Source organism: Maniola jurtina, chromosome 6 (genome assembly GCF_905333055.1).
Source record: "Maniola jurtina chromosome 6, ilManJurt1.1, whole genome shotgun sequence".
Lineage (NCBI taxonomy): Eukaryota > Metazoa > Arthropoda > Insecta > Lepidoptera > Nymphalidae > Maniola > Maniola jurtina.
In genome coordinates this window covers 7,299,077-7,318,319 of record NC_060034.1, presented here as the reverse complement: position 1 = coordinate 7,318,319, position 19,243 = coordinate 7,299,077, and the positions used below count along the sequence as shown (strand labels likewise).

The 19,243-nt window shown below is 35.7% G+C and overlaps 1 protein-coding gene and 1 long non-coding RNA gene across 13 annotated transcripts in view; one reads left to right on the top strand and one right to left on the bottom strand.

Moving 5' to 3' along the window:
* Window positions 1–19,243, bottom strand: part of LOC123866080 (eye-specific diacylglycerol kinase) — a 167,027-nt gene that overhangs the window by 31,647 nt on the left and 116,137 nt on the right. For 10 of the 12 annotated variants that reach the window (XM_045907417.1, XM_045907425.1, XM_045907428.1 and 7 more), the window contains 2 exons: window positions 5,988–6,191; window positions 29–118 (listed from right to left, as the gene is read on the bottom strand). In XM_045907417.1, coding sequence (XP_045763373.1) covers window positions 29–118; window positions 5,988–6,191 — 294 coding nt within the window. The remainder of the gene's footprint in view (window positions 1–28; window positions 119–5,987; window positions 6,192–19,243) is intronic. The other 2 variants (XM_045907419.1, XM_045907427.1) reach the window with 1 other exon arrangement.
* LOC123866099 lies at window positions 101–18,763 on the top strand. Its single transcript, XR_006796126.1, has 3 exons — window positions 101–232; window positions 8,412–8,416; window positions 18,753–18,763. It is a non-coding gene; the product is annotated as an uncharacterized LOC123866099 (long non-coding RNA).

Sequence of the window (19,243 nt, the reverse complement as noted above, 5' to 3'; positions counted from 1 at the left end):
AGCGTAAGCTCTACGGGAATATACGCACACGATTTCCTATTTCGTCATGTAATTCAATAGCCTTGTCTACAGATGTTTGCGGTGTTAGGCACCAACCACAGCAACGGCGCCGGAATGACTGCCACACAACAAAACAACCATGCAGCACATGCAGACTAGTGCAAACATTAAAAAACAACAAAAAAATGAAATGAATAAACACAAAAGCGAAGGGCAATAAAATTAATCAGGAGTATTAAATAGGTATAATACTTATTTAAGAGGGCTCTCTCCGTCACTCGTTTCATACAATCGTAGTTCCAATTTCATTTGAATATTAAGCAACCAAAGTCCATGAAATTTTGCGGACATATTCTAGAAACTAATACCTATGTCTGTGGTTTTCCAGATTTCTGTTAAAATATTCGGTTTCAAAGTTACGCGGTCTTGAAAATTTTCATACAAATCTTTGAGCCCCTGTAATTTTAAAACCACATATTTTTAGAAAAATCTAAAACACCACAGACACAGATATTAGTTTCTAGAATATGTTTGTAAAATTTCATGGACTTTGGTTGCTTAATCTATACATATAATAAAATTATAGAAAAGTGGTGTCTGTACAATGGAAATATATATAAAAAAGTAGCAGGGGTTGTTATTATATCGATGCCGAACCCGAAATTGTAATTAATTATTTTTTTGTCTGTTTGTCTGTTTGTCTGTGTGTTTGTGCACGCTAATATCAGAAACGGCTTATTCGATTTAGATACGGTTTTCATTAATATATTGTAGTAAGCTTCACTTAACATTTAGTGTTTATTTCATGTCAATCGGTTCATAAATAAAAAAGTTATGTCAATTTAAAGAATCACGGCGAACATTTTTAACGTTCATGCTGCCCGAAAAGTCACTATTCCACGCGAACGAAGTCGCGGGCACAGCTAGTATTCAAATGAAATTGGAACTACGATTGTATGAAACGAGTGACGGAGAGAGCCCTGTTAACCCTCGATTACTTTTAAGTTCAATCAAATGTCTGACTTGACAGTTTGGAAGATTAGCTCAACAAATAGACTAGTCACGGTGAAATTCAAAAGTTCAAAAACTTTTAACCATTTGAGAACAAAACGATATTTAATAAGTACAACATGGTACAACTTTATTACATCAGAATGTCGTGACAACTTCATGACCAAATGTCGATTTTACAATGTTATATTCTATTGTCCTTCACAATAGCAAACCATCGTCATAAAGCAATACAAAATTAATCGCAATTACAGTGATAAATGAAAATAAACTCTACCTTGTGGTCATAAGGTAAGGTTTGGTGTAAACTTGCTACGTAGTTCTTTGCGTTCATTACGAATGCCCGTACGCGATATGCTAACACGTCATTAAAAATGAAGCTTTAATTTTACGTCGAGCGACTGCGATGTTTTTCGTGTTTCATGCAATTTAAAATATGCAAATGATTTTATACTCGGGTACGTTAGTACTAATTAGTCCAAAGAAATTAAATTTTGTGCTTCGGGAATATTCCCGGAAAACTTAACGAAACTTGAACCTGGTATATAGCTAAATATGAAAACTAATGACCTGTCTTCTATTCGTTATTTATGGGCTAACATTTAAACTAACCTGAATTATATTCGTCATAAAATATTGTGATTATAATTACTATTTGAAATGGGGTAAAACTCAAGCATCTGTCGGACGTCACATATACTTACATGTTCGATTAGTTTTAGACCAGTTTGCTAAACGCCGCATCGCGTGCAGAGGTCTAATGTATAATATGACCCCAAGACGGGTCTGAAACTAGTCGGGCACACTCCGACAAATACCTTCTTGAGTTTTGCCCGTTCATACAAATATTATTTATTTATATATCTATGGGATCGCGCATTATTCATCAGACGAATTGAAACCATGTACTACAGTGGTTGTCAAAAGTTGAGTGAAGTTTTTTTTGGCATAGTACTATCAACGTAAAATAGGTGACGCCTGAATCACAATGCAACACAAGACGTGGCATTAGCTAAAAAAAATTCAAAAGTCTCCATTGATCTGAGCGACACTGAAAATTGTGAGTAGGTAACCTACGTTGAATTCATTGAATTATACAAATTAATTCAATAAATTTCAAGTAAGCAACAATAATAAAGTAAACAATACAAGTTTAATAACTTAATAAGCATCGATATACGACCCGTTGGGCATTACGGCCTAAAACAATTAAGTATGGAGCACTATTAAGTAATTTGCCTGAAGCTACAAATTAACACAAAAGCCAAGTCCGCCATTGAACTTTGAATTTACAGGCAAAATAGTGAAGCTGATCCAAAGGGAATAACTTCATTAAACTAATTGATCTAAAATTCTAAACGATTCAGGGTGGGCTCTATGGCTCTACGATAAGTAAAAGCTAACTTATTATAGGTTGTTATTTCGAAAATATAATAGGTATACATACATATTATGTATTTATGTAATGCATAGATTCATATTGCTATTCGTTCGAAAGTCGACAAGATATCTTGGACAAGTAAATAAAAAATAATTTCAGTATTGCAGGTAATTTCGTTATCTATTAATTTAATTCTTTTTCCTACTACGTAGCGTGCGTCTGTCTTAACAGCAAGTAAGAAATCTTTTTAAACTTACTTATTAAAGCTAGTACTGTACAACTTGAAATAATTAGATTAAACCATGAAGGCCGAGCTTATAAGTCGAGAGCTCGTAGGTAATTTTGTAGAAGTTCTTGATAAAATCTGAAAGTTTGTTCAGAGGATCATCTGCGTTACCTGTTCTTGGTAAATTAAATTTGGCTATTTAATAGCTAACTGCGTATAAAATTTGATCTTATAGAATACCAGCAAAGTACAAGTTACTTATCTATACTTATTTGTCTATGTATCTATGCACATAATATCACGCTGCAACTACTGAACGTATTAAAAGTATTAAAACACAGCATTACTTGACATAGGTACTATAACTAATACCCCGGGTTAACTTTATGATAGCTTCTATTCCGAAAAATAATAGGGTTCGTTCGGGATAGGGAATGAACTTTTTTGTCAATATCAATCAAATCTAAACCGATTTTAACGATTCTTTGTTATAAAGGTTTTAGATAAGTCCTTTTGTAAACTTACTGATGATCTGATGAATAGTTTCAGAGCTGGAGGACGCAATTTCACAATAGTTAACAGCAAATCAATTGCGTTCAGTATAATTATAGCTTAGTTATTACTAATTGATGTTACTTTGGCAGACGATTGAACGGACCTGAAATACTTAGGCAATTTCACTTGAATTTCAAAAATTAGTACGAACCAGTTTACAGGTCCATTTTATCTACATAACCATCAGGTAACGCGAAATAACAATAGTTTGACCTTTGTAAATTACAGCCCTTACCAAACACCTCTTTAAAATTCCCGCTGAGCTCCTGGGATTGCGTGACGTCCCTACGAGTAAATGAGTCTTTCAGGTGTCTCATGAATATAGATCAGAAACTATATACTGTTTTCAGGTAATTACAGACGTACCGAGGGAAATAATTGAGGAGCTGGCGGACAGCGGTGTACTGCATGAAAAAATTTACAGAAGAAGCAAAAAACCGAAAGAAAGCTTCTGACAATTTACTGTAATTATACCGTTTTGTTTGTAACCACAAACAGTTTTAGGGCATTTTGTTTGTAAATGTGAAGTTTGTACTTAGTGATCGAAATTCGAAATCATGAATTTTGGACTCAATTCCAGTTCAGTTTTAGGTCATTCTACTTCTGTTTTAAATGAGCTCAGATTTGTATTCAGTGGGCTATTAAAAATGTCCGTATTAAAGATTAAAAAGTATTTAGATCAAAAGTTTAATTAAATCGTTTTGTTCGCCAGCTTCTCAATTGATGTCACACAGAAATTGTGTCGAACAAAAGGGGGAAAGTTTTCATTTGATACAGAATATTAAATTAAGGTCAACCCAAAACAAACTTAGAAGGCTCTGCTTGCTTTTGTAAAGTCCAGTCGCATGACAGATTGATAAAATTACGTTATAATGGGCTGCACATAATTATATCATAGATCTATATGATCTATTATGATATCGAATCGATACAAAAAATAACTGTCATTTCGTATGGCACGCCTTATCTAGCTTATTATGTATTTTATATTTATATATTATATATATAAATTATATATAATATATGGTTGTACATTGGACAAGTGTTAATTTTGAGCCAAATATTTGCCATTTACTTAAATTGTGCAGGTATAAATATGTACTAACTTGTGCAACTTAATTCGTTTTATATTAGGTGACAATTTTAACGATCACAGTAACATGAGTTTAATCGCCCGTCACGAAACTAGACCAAACGAAAGATAAATAAATAAGCCTACGCATAAATTCAGGTATAAATTAATATTGGGTTAAAGTTATGGAATAGGTGCCAGCTACTCTACAAATATTTACATCGCTATATATGGAAAATATTTGAAGAAATGACACTGAAATGGGTTAAGTAAGGATCTGTGTTGTCTATAAGTCCTAGTGTTAAGTACACGAGGACACTATTTTTCTTTATGTATGTATAACTCGGTCGTGCTAAGTTTGCACCTCACTGGAATGCGGCGCGTCTCCCACTTCCCCGCTCGCCTCCCCGCGGTCATCTTGTTGCGTCAGTTCGGTTCGCATACCGTACTTGAGCGTCAGTGTGACGTAATGGACGCGAGGTGCAAACTTAGCTTAACCGAGTAGTACCTTATAAGTTTATAAGTAATACATATAAACAAAACAATTAGCACGCAAATAGTCGTCAGAGATATAATTAGTGTAGGAGTGTAGGATTTAAAAAAACCGCGAAAGATATAAGTAGGTACTTAGTTGCTCATTGAAATAGTTAATTAGTTAGTACAGGTAGGCACTTGAAAATGTGCGCCAGGGCTTCTGAAATTTTTTCGTTTGAATTTTACTCCTCATCTTTTTATGCCTTTAATTACTGTCCAACAACTGCAAAATTCTCCGTATTTTGTAATTAAAATCTGAATTAGTTAAGCGCAGGTGCAGGGTGCTTTGAGAGTTTCAACATCATAATAGTGTGCAATATCTCTTTCATTTATTATGATTTATGAATAAAAGTTTCAACGTAATTAAATTTTCGAGTTCAGAGATGTGCATAATTTAACTGCATAAATTAATGATGCAGTCTCCATTCATGCAGCTCCCTGCAGTGCAGTTATTTTTAAGTACAAATCCTTACTAATAATAATGAAAAAGATTGTTTGTTTGTTGGTTTTTATTTCAATAATGTTAGACCGGGTCGACTCGGGATCGACGTGATTTTTTTGCATGGATAAATTTATAGACCTGGAAAGTGACAAAAGCTTATTTGACTCGCGAGCAAGTAAACGATTCATGCGGAATCACAAAGCAACAGATCAATGGGACTACGTGATTGTTCACATGGATATAGTTAAAGACCTGAAAAGTGTCATAGACTAGGTACTTTTTTCTCGGAAAAACAAAGAGTCAAGGATATTTAAAAATCTAGTATAAATTGCACTATCATCACACAATTTAATTAATATTTTTAAAGCTTCAGTTCATGGCGGCTACGACCTTCATGACGTCTTTGTTGCCCTACGCTACGAGTTACGGCAGTCTCTAATAAATTATTTGGATTCTTAGGAAGGTAATACAATATTGAGTTCAATGTTTTACTAACAAGTTACAACTGAAATATTTGTAAACTTGAAATATTATGACAATTAACATCTTATGATGGGTAATGCACATGAAACTACTCAATATGAAGTGAAAGTTTTGTTTGTGTAGAAATGGGTTAACGTTTAGCCAACAATGTTATAAACACAAAACACAACGAGCACAAACTGTAAAACATGCACCAATATTTATTCACTAAACAGAGCACATGGTAGGTATGCAAACAAATGAAAAATAAACGTTAAAACCCAAATGTAAAGGTTCCTTTTACCTTGCCGCAAGCCTTGCACTTGCCCTTCTCAGTTCGTCGATGGACCCAATGGTGATGAGTCAGGGTTTGCTCCCGGTACTGTCGAACCCCAACGTCCCGAAAAGTAGGCTTGCACGAGAACTGCACGCGGTCTATTAGGACGTCTATGCACGCCTGATGTGCCACGATCTTGCACGCTGAACATTTCATTCGGGATCCATGTTTCTGTTAACCAGAAAAGTACTGTAAGTTTTTATAAGTAGGTAGGTGTACCTAAGGCCGCAGCTTCTAGCAGCCATCTAAAACAAAAGTTCAAGCTTCTCCAGCCATGAAATGCTCCAAAATATTTCCGTTCGGTCGCTGGGACGCTTTCCTTGGAGGCCGACGTTGCTATAGAGATTTATAAGTAGCTGCTGCGGAAAAAACGATAGCTAAGGTGATAGAAGCCAATATGCGCTCTACCCTAGCTCATAAAAAAGACTAGTCATGACCATTGACTTATATATTACTATGGTCATGACAGACTGATTGATCTATCAGCGCCATAGACTTATGATAGGTCAACGCCCAACCTAAACCACTGGTCAAGTTTCACTCACCCGACTTTGCCTAATTTTGTTATTAATTCTCACGAAAAATAAAATATAGACTGCTATTTACAATCTTTTAAATTTTTTAAAAGGGTATAGATTATACTAATGGATACATATTAGGTTTTAGCTGTGGCTTTATTAATGAGAGTAGGTACCTACCAATCCTAATGTAGTAGTATGTTACAAGTATATGTTGTGAAGAGAACGTACGAAAAAGTCCTAGGTTTCTATACCTACTCAGCAGTTTGTGGTTTGAGCCCTACATTGATAATATGTCAATCATTATTTCTTTTTATATGTAGTAGATTAGAATCGCAGGAATAGCTACTGGCTGTAAGCCGATACGATAAAGAAGTGGTTTGTTTTGCTGTCATTATTCCAGCGGAAAACACCTTGAATACATTTATATTTTTTAGCTATAAAGAAGCAAGGAGAAAGCCTGTTACAAAATTAGAATGCAAATTGAAAACAACTCAAGGAGAATAATTTCATCTATCAGGCGTGAATACATTTAACGCGTCAAAGAAACCCTTAAGCTTTTAAGAATAGAATATTAATATCCTTTTTTTTTTGTTTTCACTCAAAGGACATTGCTTAAAAGGTACGATAAGACGGATAATAATCCTAATTCTGACTATACCTACGACAATTTTATTATTATTAACAAAGTTTATTTTAGGTGTAGGTAATTCTAATTACAATAATGTATTATGTACCAACTGGATTAGAAATTATCTGTAACTATAAATTAATAAGCTCTTGATTTATTTAGACTCGACGATTGCAATTTTTTCCTTCTAATTCCATATGTTATATTACATTTTATGGACTAAAACTCTACGAGAATTTTGAGATAACTGTGTTATAGCAGCAGCATTAGATATAAGTTTCTGAATAAATTGCTGTAATAAACATACTACGAGGTTATTCCATAACTGTTCAATTTTTTCGTTTAAGCCCGGAGCACTAAAAGGAAACAAATTAATACTTACAAAGTGCGTTTTAGTGTAACCACCACTGAGACATGTAATCTAACTTAGGCTATCTTAGCACTAGAGTGGACGAGCGCCCTTATTTTATTTACTATATGGAACACCGAATGCCCCATTAGCAGCTTCCTTTCCAATTAGTTTTGTTTCTTTTCCTGCGAGTTATCTCTGGAATTGGACATCGAGTTATATCATAGACTTTAGAGCAACACACCTTATACATCGCGCGACAAAAAAGCACCGAATGAATCAAGACACGCGATAGCGTGTCTCGCCAAGTTCGATTCTAATAAGAACGGCGGCACGCTGACAAGTGTATATTACACGAACCATTTCGAGCTACTTTTGACCCCCCCATAACTCAAAAACTATTAAACCTACACATTTATAATTTTGCATATCTATTAAGGTCTGTTTGATCGCTTAGAAACCCAAATTTCATGAAAAAATCTATTGCAGTTCCTGAGTTATTAACGTCTGAAAAGTGCCATTTTTAACACTCACTCACTCACTCACTCATCAAAAACCTAACCTACTTCCAGGTGAGTTAGAAACTTGAAATTTGGTATGGTGATAGGTAATTAGGTGTATACAAAAGAAAAAATCAGAAAATAGCAAATTATGTTTTAATATGTCATATATTATAGGACAAAGTTATTGGGGTGCCTTGTAGAGAACAGCAAGTATGGATCGAGGCACACATTTTAAGTTTGTAACACTGTGTAATTACCTACCTACTTTCACAATTAATAATAGTGCATTTGTTTATATACTCATCTTTAGAGATCCTTGACCTGTGATCAAAGCCATAAATAAGTGGTCGCCGGTTCGAATTCAGAAATTATGAACGAATAGGTATGAAGGCAAAGTTATTTCATATTATACCTACCTACTTGAAAACAAACAATAATGAACCCTATTACAGGTATGTGTTGTCTAATATACTAGTTGATGCCCGCGACTTCGTCCACGTGGACCTTGTCCTTCGTTTCAAAAACTGTGATTTTTAAAAAATAGCTTATGTCACTCTCTAGGTTCAAATATACTCACGTAAAAAATTACGTTGATCCGTTGCTCCAATGCGACGTGATTGAAGGACAAATCAACAAAGAAATATTCGCTTTTTAATATGGATTGTGATGGGATTAACTTCCAAAGCAAGTAACATAACATTATAACTACATATTAATGTATGCTAGTGACCTGCCTCGGTTTTGCTCGGCTTTGCACGGGCATATAGTATGATATTAGGTCCTTACATATGAAATTGGCGTTTTGTAAGGGAAGAACAAAAAGTCGATTTTTTTAAATATAATATATTTATTTAATCAAAGTATATACCATTGCTGTCTATTCAATAAAATCTTTGAAGGCGCTATGGACTGCCCCATCGGAGTTGAATTTTTTCCATATATAAGAAGTTATCAAAATTTCTAAATATCTTAGACATTCCAATTGAAGCTCCTCTAATTGGGTAGCCGCCTGTTGTGTGGTCTAGCGTTGTCCTGAAGCAGCAGTGGCCTAGAGCGATTGACCAGCCTCAGTTGTGTGGCAGCTAGCTTTTCCATCATGGTTTGCAGTTGCTGACAATAGACCTCCACCGTAATCGTCTGGCCAGTTTAAGAAAGCTGTAGTGAACGACACCGGTACTAGTCCACCAAACCCTTCAATTCTTCATTATCAACTTTGGTCTCCGGTCGTCACCGGGGCTTATTCTGCAGGTCAAAATTTCCAGATCAAAAACGTTGGAATCAAAAACGCACTATGCTTTCCTTTGCGAAACCACCGCCATACACGTCATTAATCCTTTGAGCTGTTTCGGCAGCACTGGTGCCACGAAGCAACTCGTACTCGTAAATAACGTGATATTTCAAGTTTTCCACTTGTTGTTAGTGACCTTTTTAGAAATCACATGGTTTGTTGCTGGACAGCGAAACGTTAAAAATTAAAAACAGGTATAGTCGTACCGGCCGGTTAAGAGCTAATAGCAATAAAACTTTTTAACAATAGTGTTTTATATTATGAACGGTCATAAGCCCTAATGCGGTCGAGTAAAACTCAGCCTAACGACTACTTGTTAAAGCTAAAAATTTATTACCTTTCCCGCAAACAAAGAAATTCTACGACTGCATAGGGTTGTCAAATAGATGTATTTTTCAAATTGCCACTATCATAACTGCACATAAGGCACATTACTTATAATAATAATGAAACACATAACAAGATAAACATAATAATTTTTAATTGAAGTTTAGGTAGGTGTAAACAGGTGGTTATTTTATCACTTCTAAAGGAAGAAGGACTGATCGGGATTTCCGGACTTTGGAGTTCCGTCACTTGTTGCAACCCTGTTGTAAAATCTATACATATAATAAAATTGTAGAAAAGTGGTGTCTGTACAATGGAAATATATAAAAAAAAAGTAGCAGGAGTTGTTATTATATCGATGCCGAACCCGAAATTGTAATTAATTTTTTTTGTCTGTTTGTCTGTGTGTTTGTGCACGCTAATATCAGAAACGGCTTATTCGATTTAGATACGGTTTTCACTAATATATTGTAGTAAGCTTCACTTAATATTTAGTGTTTATTTCATGTCAATCGGTTCATAAATAAAAAAGTTATGTCAATTTAAAGAACCACGGCGAACATTTTTAACGTACAGAGTACGTACTACACTCCTCGCGCCTGAGCGTCCGTGGCTATATAAAGCGCGCTGAGAGCTATTCCACGCGAACGAAGTCGCGGGCACAGCTAGTATTAAGTAAATCTGTTGTAATTATTCATGACGGCATTTGACTTTAAACCTTAGCGTAAACAGTTAAGTTAGCGTTTGGAATGGGTACGTACCGACTTATGATCTTTTGGAATATTTTACCTAATTAGTTAACTTTTATGGCTTTTAACTCCGAACCGGCCGGTACTACTATACCTAGTTTTGAAACAATATCGCACCACTTCTCGTTCAGAAATTACAAATTAGGCACCATTATCACGGTAATATTACATAACATTACCGTGCCATTATTCTGTATCGAAAACAAAGATCTTCAATGGGGCAAAACGATGAAAAAAAGCAGGTAGCTTAGAAACAATAGTGCACATGGGCCACTTTCTTGCAGCATGGTGGTATGTCAGCTGACTCGACACCAAAATATTTGCAATATTATGTTGTTTTAATAATAAAAATTGTATCCCATGAACTTCAAAAACATTTACTGATTAGTACTTAGGTAGGTACTGTACACATTATTGTTTTAATTTTAATAAATAAATATTAATTAACTTTACAAAGTGGTAGTAGTGGTTGAGATGTCGGCCTGCTCTTTAGGTCTGGGGTCCAGGGTTTGTTCCCGGACACGCACCTCTAACTTTCCGAAGTTATGCGTATTTTAAGCAATTAAATATCGCTCTCTTTAACGGTGAAGAGAATCAACTTCTAATGTATAACTAGTAAGTGGACACTTGTGTTGAAAAACAGTTTATGTAAACTACTTTCATGTAATTTTAGGTTCTAAGTATTCAAAAAGTTTTACCTGATATGCAAAGTTGTACGTGTTTAGGTTTAAGTATTTCTGTGTTATCAGAGGGTTGAAAATAGCTTTAAATGATTCGTATAATGATATATTAAGTATACACATTACGCATTACCATGCCAATACATCGCCTTATTAGAATTAGGCTGAATAGTGAATACTAATATGTATTACTCGGATAGTAGATATTAACCGGTTTTATTATTCTAATAAGAAAACTAGAAAAGAGTCGCTAATCGTCAAACGGCTGAACACATTTTCTTAGATTATAGCTATGAACACTCTTGATAAGTGACTAAGCGAAGTTGCATAGCTGCAAGCTTTTTCAATCACGCAAAAATTTACAGGTATAGGATAATCCTAATAAATGAAGAGAAATTAACTTAACAAAAATTGATGATATCCCATCAAAAACATAAATGTGAAAAAAGTGCCAAGTTCGATAGAGAAAATGAGAGATTGTAAGCTTCGCCGATAAAAGGTAAGCTTCGCCGACAAAAGCATTGATATCTAAATAGGTGCCTAGTTCTTATAGGTCTTTATATCATTCCTACAAGAATGTACAAGAAACTTTGATCGTTTTAAAATATTATTTTATGTTATTGAGTACATATAACTTGGCAAGTTTTAATAGTCGGTTAATTACATTTAATGTTTAATATAAAATATAGTACACTTAGCAAGTTTTGATATTTGCCAATACATTCCTAAACTTAAACTAAATTTTATGTTAAACGTAAAATGTGATTTACTGACTTTTAAAACTTGCCAAGTTATATGTACTCAATAACATAAAATAATATTTTAAAACGATCAAAGTTTCTTGTACATTCTTGTAGGAATGATATAAAGACCTATAAGAACTTGGCACCTATTTAGATATCAATGCTTTTGTCGGCGAAGCTTACCTTTTATCGGCGAAGCTTACAATCTCTCATTTTCTCTATCGAACTTGGCACTTTTTTCACATTTATGTTTTTGATGGGATACATTTTATTCATCTTAGTATAGGTACCTCCAATAAGGCTTTGCTTTGTCGTTCGAAATCTGCGTGGAAAAGTTCATTTTAGCTCCTGGGCTGGAAAGGTTTTCGACATTAGAATAGTCACTGCACACAGTTCTCGTGAGCTAACTAAAAGCATAATATAATGAAAGGTTCAGAAACGCGGTTCGTCCTTACAGTCTTTATAATACAGTCAAATTAATTAAATAATGAAAATACGACAAGAATGAATAAATTTTAAATATAATTTTTGTCATTTGTCAAGTCATTTTTAGAGTTCCGTACCTGAAAAGGAAAAACGGAACTCTTTTAGGATCACTTTGGTGTCTGCCCGTCTGTACGGCAGTCGTATCTGTCAAGAAAACCTGTAGGGTATAGGGTACTTATCGCTGACCTAGAATCGTGAAATTTGGCAGGTAGGTAGGTCTCATAGCACAAGTAAAGGGATAAATCCGAAAACCGTGAATTTGTGGTTATATCACACAAGAAAAAATGTGTTCACGAAAAATTTAATTCACTAAATCACATATAGATGGCGCAGTCCGTTATTAACTTGCAGAGTTCTACATACAGCTGTTAGGTATGTCTTGTACGATGGTACGGAATCCTTCGAGTGCGAAACCGACTCGCACTTGACCTTTTTCTAATTTACTAACTGTCGACCTGTCGGCTTTTATGAAATAGGGCCCAGGTTGAACCCAATGCTGCTCTATCTATCCAAATATCAACTCTCTGGGGCAGGGTGTCGAGAATCGTGATGTTAATACCTATACCTGTTTATATCTCCTTCGCAGTGTTACAAGTCCCTACGAAAGCTAACATAAAATGTGAAATTATCCTCATTACCTTTGTTAGAACAAAACGTATTGTTTACATGAAGGAGGGGTGAATGTGTCTAGGGAATTTGTTCACTGAAGCATATAACGAATATAAGTATTTATTCTGAATACAAGAAAAAAAGTGTTCTTTGTATAATCTAATGATTTAAGCCTTATTAACATAATATAGGTATGTAATATACATGTAACGGGTAATCAATGCTTGTCTGTTCATAACCTATGCGTTGAAACTTTTTACAGTTGTTGTCGGCACTTAAATGAAGGTTCTGGCATAGCACCAGTAGTCGCATTGCAATGAATACCAGGCATTAACTAGTGAGTTAGGTATGTGCGTTTTAAGCAATTAAATATCTTTCGCTGAAGGTGAAGGAAACATCGTGAGGAATCCTGCATGCCTGAGAGTTTCCCATTCTTAAAACTAGTGTCAGTATGCCAATCCGTACTTAGCCAGTATAGTAAACTATGGCCTAAACTCTTCCCATTCTGAGTGGAGACCCGTTGTTTCAGTAGTGGGCCGGCGATGGGTTGAGATGATGACAACGATAAAGTGAAATCAACCTTACATCAGGGTAAATTCCGAGGTAGATTGCCTATTGGTAATTGGTAATTGGATACCAAGGTTCCGAAATATGTAGTCAAAGTAAGATAACAACAACAACACAACAATCATTAGGCTGCGTTTCCAACAGAGATGTGCAATTGTAGCTACGCGGTGAGCGAGTTACTAAGATACGAAACTATAATACGTATTGGATAGAATCAGGCGTTACTTTGCGGAAGTTCATGTTTAGCAAGAAACAGTTAAAAATTATTTTGCTATAATCCGCCAACAGGATAAATCTGTATGGTCAAACATGCAGTTACAAGCTAAGCACCGCTTACCTTCCCAACCAAGCAATAAAGCCAAGTTCCCAAGCAAGCACTGCCACCACCATTCACATGCAACACCACACAAGACTTTTCCACTACTCTCGACGCACGTTTCGCCCCGACACCGGAGCATCCTCAGGAGATTTCGACTTTACAATGCTGTATTGTCACTTGAGATTTCGACTTTACAATGCTGTATTGTCACTTGACAATACAGCATTGTAAAGTCGAAATCTCCTGAGGATGCTCCGGTGTCGGGGCGAAACGTGCGTCGAGAGTAGTGGAAAAGTCTTGTGTGGTGTTGCATGTGAATGGTGGTGGCAGTGCTTGCTTGGGAACTTGGCTTTATTGCTTGGTTGGGAAGGTAAGCGGTGCTTAGCTTGTAACTGCATGTTTGACCATACAGATTTATCCTGTTGGCGGATTATAGCAAAATAATTTTTAACTGTTTCTTGCTATAATACGTAGTCTAATTCTACCAAAGCTACGTGATGTAGGTAAGCGTAGCGGGTAACATGAGTTATGAAAATGCGCTTTGCGTGAGTAGCTGTCGCCTGTAAGCGAGGTTAACGCTAAGCTACGAAACTGTGTCTATTTCTACCAAAGCTACGCGATGTAGCGTAGCAGGTAAGATGTGCTATGATATGAAGATGCGCTTTGCGTGAGTAGCTGTGAGAAACGTTGCTAAGCTACGAAACTATGTATCTATTTCTACCAATGCTACGTGATGTAGCGTAGAGGGTAAGATTTGCTATGAAGATGCGGTTTGCGTACTGTACCTATGCGAGGAAGATGGATGACGCGAGCTAAAGTACGGTTGCTATTGGCTGTTTCATACTTCCAATAGCTACATCACTCGCGTATTCCTAGATCACATCCCTCGCTTCGACTTGTATGTTAAAACTTAGCTTAGTTGAATCCCTTCCCACTAGAGTAAAGCTAAGCTATCTTGTGAAGAATCATGTGATTCTTTTGGTGGAATAGACACACATACGTTGCTAACAACATAGCATATCTTTGGTGGAAAATCAGCCTTAAATAGGCAAGTCACGAATTCGAAGCGGTCGTGCGGTTAGCTCGTTATTGTGCGACTATCAATGGCTAAAGGTCCCTTTGTGCGTTTACTCAAATATTAATTTCCATTAATTGGTTTAATGTAGAGTAAAAATAAAAAAAACTGGCCCGAATTGTGAACCACCTCCTTTTTGAAAGTCGGTTAATGAAACAATTAAGTCCAAATATCAGTCAGTGATGTGTATTGAGGCTACCAAATCATTTTTTATACGAGTAGGCATATTTATTACGGGGAAGAAAAGTTTGCGAAGCTAACTCGACTATGAATTAATAATTTGTAGACCAAAATATATTATGAACTTGGCTTGCCCACCAAAAAATACACAGGTAAAGAATTTCATTTTTTATATAAGGTACCGTACCCGAAGGGTGCTAAAGGAATCTATTAGGCCTTTCTTTGAAATCTCCGCCATGAAAATTAACTTTAGGTAAACTTAATTTTCATGCCATTTTGTAATTTTTAGTAGGTGTTTATTGTTATAGCGGCAAATACACATTCTGTGAAAATTTCAAGTCCGTCCGTCCGTCCATCCGTCTGTCCGTCAGCGGATTGTATCTCGTGAATATTCATGGTGCAGGTGACTCAAACTTTTACCACTTTCACGGAAAATATTGAAAAATACATAATTCTGTATCATCAAAAAAATAAAATTACAATAATTGCAGCCTTAAATCATCAAGATTCATTACAGCCACCTTTTGGGAAAACAACTCGCTCCAAATAAACATGGATCTACATTTAATTTAGGGATACATATTTACATTTTGTGTCTCCTAAATAGCTAACCGTGTTAGAGCTAATGAGAGACAAATACATGATTACATTTCGGCACGCGATTACAATGCGAGAAGTAACTCTGACTTGTAACAGGAAACAAGAATTAATTGGCACCTGCTAAGGCTTTGACATACACAATCCGCAATAGCCGTCATACACGACTGAAATTGCATGGCAGGATGTCACACTAATCCGCCTCCTGTCACATGCGCATCTCGTACGAATGTAGACGCGCTTATAAGCGCGAACCGTTTCTTCTTCGAAAACTAGTATATTGCTACTAACTGACTAACTGGTCTGATCTGCGACATGGTTTTATCCATGAGCGTCATAAGAAAGCTCAGTCACTCAGCGGGCAATGAGGAGAGCTACATTTGGAGTTTCTCTACGTGATTAAATCAAGAATTAAGAGATCCATAGAACCAGAGTAACCGACATCAGTGGCGGACGTCTATTGGATGACTATGATGAGCATGGTTCAAGCGAATACGCCGGAATGAGTGCGTGCACGACGCGTTCGTATTCAGTGAAGTACGAACTGTAAACGCGACGTTTGCCAAGACGAGCGTTATGCGCGCAGAATAAAACGCTAATCTGAAACCACCCTAAGAGAAAGATATGAGAACGTTACATTGTAAAGGGCGTCAGCGTTGTCGGCACGTGAGTAGGTAGGTATTCCTAGTTCCCACGCACTGCTCCTACGCGCGAAGCCTTCTTACAGATGCTTGTATTAAAACAGAGGAGCCGCGTTGGACACGTGCCGTATCGCTTTGTATGTGTACAAGCATTAAAATCGACACTGTTCTGGGAATAACAATAATAAGTTTCTTCAGGGTACAATAATAAGATAATATTATGCTAGGGTGGTATGGCCTAGTTCCAACAAACGCTTCATCTAAGTTGACTTGACGTCAGGTCTGATTAACTATGACAATATGTGGTAGTATGCGGTCTGAATAATAAGTGCTCAGAATCTTGTACTTTAAGCAATTCTTTTATCATATTTATATCCTAAGGTATATAGAATGAATTACTAGAGCAGAGTAGGTGTACAAATTATTGTGTGATTGATTTCCCGGAAACTCGACTCTAACGATTTGTATGAAATTTTGTATTGAGATAATGTTATACTTTCCTAATCCCATATTTGTCTAGATCAGTGTCATGAGTTCCCAACACCAATCAAATAAAATAGTCACTCAGCGAAGCTCGGTCATTACAAGGTACTACATTCTTATAATGATTAGGTACATTAATTAGGTAACTTTTTATTATTTAGTGACCTTAATTTATTTATTAGTTACCTACCTTACAAATCTGGTAGAAAATCAATTCTAAAAATCAATTCTATTAAAGGAATCCTTACAGGTATTCGAGAAATTAAGTGCTTTGTTGGCTGGAAAATAATTTATATTAACTTATTATGATAAAAAATGGTCAAAGATGAGGTATCATAGTGAATAGTTCATTCATTTCCTATGGTTGTTTAGGGTTTCGTACCCGAAGGGTTCCAACGGGACCCTATTACTAAGACTCGGTTTTCCGTCCATCTGTCTGTCAGCGGGCTGTACCTATCTCGTTATCAGTAGGTATCTAATAGGTAGAGACCTGTCACAGAATGTGTATTTCTATTGCCGCTATAACAACAAATACTAAAAATTTCAAAATTGGCGCCACGAAAATTAAAATAAAATAAAAAGTATCTATTATCTATTGCACGATCGTACAGAACCCTTCTTGTGCGAGTCCTACTTCGCACTTGACCGATTTCTTCCTAATAAATTTAAGGAAACACGTAGGAACACACCTATGAATATCAGGGGAAATATGTATTTCGGAACATTCGCGGAAATGTAAACTAAATATGTACAAAGTGAAATAAGAACTTTAACTATTTATATTATGGAAATGAAATTGCAGCAGGAATTTCTAATTTAACAAAGTTCTGTAATTTCTATGCCATACGAGGGCATTCATAATGTCTTTTATAAGCGTGGCATTTCTATTGACTCTTGGAACATTGCGGACAATGCTATGGTGTACCTAACTATGCAAGTTTCAATTACCATCTTGGTTTATGTTAGGTAATTTACATGATAAAATTTAAAAAAAAGTAAATTAAAATCGGTTCATTCGTTTAGGCGCTACGATGCCACAGACAGATACACAGATACACAGATACACACGTCAAACTTATAACACCCCTCTTTTTGGGTCGGGGGTTAAAAAATGAGGAATACAACGGGAGAGAAAGAGAAGAAAAATAAAGACTAGCCAAATAGGTACGTCACGATGAATATATTAAAACGTTTATTCACTAAACAGTAGGTACCTAAAGCAAAGCGCAGCTATTAGTAAATGATTGTTGCCTGCACCCCGGGGGCAATCTTTTGTTATATCGACAGTGACAAGCCATTGCGGCGGTAATGGTGGAAGCGGCTCATTAATCTTACGTTCAACTAACGACCTGCGGACACAATGTCGGCAGAACACAGCAGAAAAGATATAGAAGTGATACAGGAGCGTGAGCGTAAAGATGTCTAGTAAAGGATATCCCTTTTACAGTGGAAAACTTTCTTACTTTCATGGGCAATAAGGAATTGTATGCGGACGAAGTCGTTAGTGTAGGCATCATAACAAAAATAAAAAGACAAAGTCGCAGTAAGTGTTCATTTAGCAGTTTATTAAAGAAACCGACCGGTACGCACGTTTCACTACCGATTGCGTACTGCGTAAGTAGGTCCTGTTACAAAGGAAATTCAAAGGCTTTGTGAAAAAGAACATCCGGGCTAAAAGAAATAGCATTTACATTAGGAAACACAAAAGCAAAATTCCTATGTAGGTACGTATGAGCATGTAAAATGCTATACCTTATTAAATTACCTATAATGTAAGGCTGGTGTGATTAATACGTTTGCAGTAAAACACCATCTTTTAACTAGGTATGCACGTTTACATGAAAAAATGTAAAGGAGTAATAAAAACAAAAGGACAAGCTACGTAATCAGTTAAAATCAGTAGGTATAAAATTCCCTTGAGCTAGAAATGTGTTTAATAAATAAATAAGAGAATTTATAATTTTTCTAAAATAAATCGGTTAGGTAGATATTTACTTCTACGAATTTACATTTTTCCGCAAAAAAACTTCCAACTCAAATATAAATTCATTTTTGAAGATTCAGTAAATTATAAATTCAAACAAATATTATTTGACTTTGGAATTTTCCGCTAGGTTTGTTTAGGTATATAATGATTAAATGTTTTTTTTTTTTATCTATATTTCATTATATATATTTAAAAAGGCGTTGATAGTCTAGTGGTTAGACTTCAAGCTCCCATTATCGAGACCCAGAAAACACCTATTTTCACCACTCGACATTTATAAACACAAGTCGTTATTAAAAAAATTAAAAACACGATAGCCCTGCCAAAAAACAAACTAAAAAGTAAAATTATAGGCCTTCTGCCTAATTTTTTTTTTTAAATTTTATAGGCAGTGTCATTCAGGATTTTTGAAAGATTTGGATGTATGTGATAATGTATCATGCATTATCACATACATCCAAATCTTTTCGATATAAAAGTTATGGTGGAAC